Source organism: Protobothrops mucrosquamatus, unplaced genomic scaffold, assembly GCF_001527695.2.
Source record: "Protobothrops mucrosquamatus isolate PMUCROS unplaced genomic scaffold, P.Mucros_1.0 scaffold_61, whole genome shotgun sequence".
Classification (NCBI taxonomy): domain Eukaryota; kingdom Metazoa; phylum Chordata; class Lepidosauria; order Squamata; family Viperidae; genus Protobothrops; species Protobothrops mucrosquamatus.
This window is the reverse complement of record NW_015386137.1, coordinates 204,632-208,800: the sequence shown is the minus strand read 5'-3', so window position 1 is coordinate 208,800 and position 4,169 is coordinate 204,632. Positions and strand designations below refer to the sequence as shown.

The 4,169-nt window shown below is 46.0% G+C and overlaps 1 protein-coding gene across 1 annotated transcript in view; it reads left to right on the top strand.

Moving 5' to 3' along the window:
• Positions 1–2,164, top strand: part of LOC107284436 (aquaporin-3-like) — a 28,080-nt gene extending 25,916 nt beyond the window's left edge. Inside the window, exon 6 of the mRNA XM_015812496.1 lies at positions 1,966–2,164. Within this exon, the coding sequence (XP_015667982.1) occupies positions 1,966–2,134 (169 nt within the window). The 3' untranslated portion in view covers positions 2,135–2,164. The remainder of the gene's footprint in view (positions 1–1,965) is intronic.
• Positions 2,165–4,169: the final 2,005 nt, after the last annotated feature.

The window sequence follows — 4,169 nt, the reverse complement described above, 5'->3', positions numbered from 1 at the left end:
CAAGATCCCTTTCAACTCTTCTGTTCTTCTATTTTTCACTAAAACCTATGAAAAACGGTTGCAGGATTTGGGTTTGGCTAGTCCAGGGACAGGTAACCTTGGCTCTTTTATGACTCGTGGACTTCAACTCCCAGAATTCCTGAGCCAGCATGGCTCAGCTTGGAAACCTCTCCCTTTCCCCTCAGCATGGCTGGCTCAGGAATTCTGGGAGTTGAAGTCCACGAGTCATAAAAGAGCCAAGGTGGCCTACTTCTGGCCTAGGCCTAGGCTGCTTTATGACTCGTGGACTTCAACTCCCAGAATTCCTGAGCCAGCACGGCTCAGCTTGGAAACCTCTCCCTTTCCCCTCAGCATGGCTGGCTCAGGAATTCTGGGAGTTGAAGTCCACAAGTCATAAAAGAGCTAAGGTTGCCTACCCCTGGAATGAGTAGAAGGACTAGGAGTGACCTGATAACAGTGTTCCAGTATTTGAGGGGCTGCCCCAAAGAAGAGGGGGGTCAACTCATTTTCCAAAGCACCTGAAGGCAGGACAAGAAACAATGGATGGAAACTAATCAAGGAGAGAAGCAGTCTGGAATTAGGGAGAAACTTCCTAACAGTAAGAACAATTAACCAGTGGAACAACCTGCCTCCAGAAGCGGTGAATGCTTCAACACTGGAAATTTTTAAGAAGAGATTGGACAAGCATTTGTCTGAAATGGTAGAGGGTCTCCTGCTTGAGCAGGGGCTGGACTGGATAACCTCCAAGGTCTCTTCTAGTCTGATTGGTTGATATTGCTTGATTGATGTTCGGTGCCAAGGGAAATTTCTAGAAAGCACAGTCGGTGAGACGGGGTGTGGAACTGGGGTGTGGAGTTGAGGAACAATTCCATTGTTAACGATTGCCCAATGAATCTACATAGATGCTACAGTTTTGCTGGATCCTGGGCGAAAGGTTGATAGGCAGGGATCCTAAACTTCAGTTTTACTTGTCCTATTCAGTAAAAAGAGGAGATAGTTCAAAGCCAAGGGGGGGAAAAAAGAGAAAGATGACCCCCTATGATCTTGAAAAGCATGAATAGAAATAAGTCACTGAGGGTGAAGGGAAGAGAGGAGACATACCCCACTGTGAATTCCTTACTGCTCTCTGACCTTGGTGGTTTTCTTACAGGCCTTTCATGACCCAACTAAGTAAACATCTCCAATGCTACTGATAATAGTACTACTGATACTGGTAGCACTGATTATGTGACCTACTTGGGTCATGAAATGTCTGCAAGAAAACACCCAAGCTCGGAGAGCAACAAGGATCCCATAGTCCTTCTCCTCCTCTCCACAAACCCCACTCCTTTTTAGCACTGATGATGTTACCTAGTTGGGTTATCAAATGTCTTCAAGAAAACCACCAAGCTCAGAGAGCACCAAGAATCTTACAGCCCTCCTCCTCCTCCTCCTCCTCCTCCTCCTCCTCCTCTCCACAAACCCCACTCTGTCCCTAGTTGGGTTATGAAATGTCTGCAAACGAACAACCAAGCTCAGAGAGCACCCAGGACCCCAGAGTCCCTCCTCCTCCTCTTCTTCCTCCTTCTGTTCCTCTTCCCCTAAACAAACTCCACTCCCTTCTAGCACTGATGATGTTACCCAGCTGGGCCATGTAACGTCTGCAAATGAACATCCAAGCTCAGAGAGCACCCAGGACTCCACAGTCCCTCCTCCTCCTCCTCCTCCTCCTCCTCCTTTCCACAANTCCTCCTCCTCCTCCTCCTCCTCCTCCTCCTCCTCCTCCTCCTCCTCCTTTCCACAAACCCCACTCCCTTCTAGCACTGATGATGTTACCTAGTTGGGTCATGAAATGTCTGCAAATGAACATCCAAGTTCAGAGAGCACCCAGGACCCCACAGTTCAGCCCTGAACTCCAAATATTCTCTCCTATTGACCTAGCCAACTGCCTTTCATCTCACCACTTCTCCTGCTTGTATCTTACAGCACTTCTGGACACTGGTGGTGGATTCCTATCGTTGCCCCCTTCCTTGGTGCCATCGCGGGCGTTATGGTCTACCAGCTGATGATAGGTTGCCACAATGAACCACCTCCCGAAGCCAACGACGAGGAGAGCGTCAAGCTGTCCAATGTGAAGCAGAGGGACAATGTCTGAAGCTGCTGAGCAACGCACTTGGTCCCTGGACAATTTTTTTTAAAAAAAAATAGATAAAAATTTAAAAACTGAAAAGCACCAAAGAAGAAAGCAAAACGTCCTCACAACAGGATTTTGAAGTCTTCTCCACACTTACTTCTTTTGTCTACCTTTGATGTTTTTTTTGTTAAGGCAGCTTTCTCCTGTCAGGTTCCCTCCAGATGCTTTTGGAACTAGAATTCCCAGGTTCCTCTTTCAATCTGCCTGGCTGGGGATGATGGGAATTGGAGGCCCACCAAATCTGGAGGTCACCGGATGGAGGGAACTGCATGGGAATATGCACGTCTACCCTTGATCTTTTTGTCAAGGCAGCTTTCCCCCATCGAGTTCTTTCCAGATGTTTCTGGAACTAGAATTCCCAGGGTCCTTTTTGATCACGTTGGCTGGGGAGAATGGGAATTGCAGCCCTGGCAGGCCTGGAGGTTACCAGGTGAAGGGAGTTGCCTGTGAACACACAGGTTGATGTTACTATTAAGGTAGCTTTCTCCCATCAAATTCCTGCCAGATGTTTGGGAACTAGAATTCCCAGGCTCCTGTTTGACCATATTGGCTAGGAAGAATGAGAATTGCAGTCCCAGCAGATCTGGAGGTCACCAGATGGGGGAAACTGCCTGTGAATATGCATATATCTTATCTTGTTGGGGGATTATGATCTAGCTTAGCTTGCTCTGCGGGATCACCTGTCCAATAGTTCTGGTGGGATATTTTGGCTCCCCTTTCACTAAGTCCTAACAGGTTTGCTGCTTCTCTGTTGCTTCTTGTTTTGGCATGAGATGTGTCGGGAGGGCATGGATCCGTCTTTGTAAATAAATTTGGGGGCCACGGTTTGGGAAAAGGATGGGAAAAAGCTATTACAGCTGCTGTGCACAGCTGGATAGTCCCAATTCATTCATTTATAGGGCTGGAATTTCTGCAAAACATTTAGGGTGAATGAGTCAATGATACAGGATACAGAATAAGAGAGTTGGAAGGGACCTTGGAGGTCTTCTAGTCCAACCCCCTGCTCAGACAGGAGACCCTATGCACCATTCCAGAAAAAACGTTTATTCAATATTTTGTTGAAAATCTCCAGTGCTGGAGTACCCACAACTTCTGGAGGCAAACCAGGCTGAAGATCTAAATTTGGCCAACTTTTTTCTCTTCGTGAGTTGCAAAAAAAAAAAAAAAAAAAGGGAAATTTCTGACAATATGAATTGAATTCGAGAGTATGGATAGACAGGGAAAAAGTCCAGTCAAGAGGAAAATGCAGTTGTTTTACTGTTGTTGACCTTAAGCCAAACATTGTAGAAAAACGTTTGGACTGGAGGGTCTCATGGTGTCTTTCTAATCTAGGCCAACTAGAAATTTGTCTAGATGATTCTAGACAAATAATTTTTTGTCCCAAGTATTTAAGTCTTTTGCGTACTGAAAAACTGCTGCGTACATTTAATTCTGGCTTTAACTTGCTTTTTTCTTCGTTGTCTTAAACACGCATCTATAAAAAGATCTTCAGATGGTTACTACTGCCACGTGTCATTCACACCTAGGGATGTGTGTGGCAGGACTGAGTGTTGAATTTTGGCCCGGGTCTTTTACACAGGGCTATTTTTAATGCCTAGTGGGTAGTACAACAGAACTGGGAAGAAAAGCAAGCGTAGATTAGTAATATCAGACAATACTTCCAGTTTAGTCTAGTGGTTAAGGCATCAGCCTAGAAACCAGGAGATGGTGAGTTCTAGTACTGCCTTAGCCATGAAAGCCACCTGGGTGACTTTGGGCCAATCACCAGGAGATGGAAAGTTCTAGTACTGCCTTAGCCATGAAAGCCAGTTGGGTGACTATGGGCCAATCACCAGGAGACGGTGAGTTCTAGTTTCCACTTTAAGCACAAAAGCTGGTTGAGTGACTTTGGGCCAGTCATTCTGTTTCAGACCAACCCACCGCACCGGGTTTTTGTGTAGGAGGAGGAAGAGGTATTAGATATGTTCCCTACCTTGAGTTATTTGTAAAAATAGTA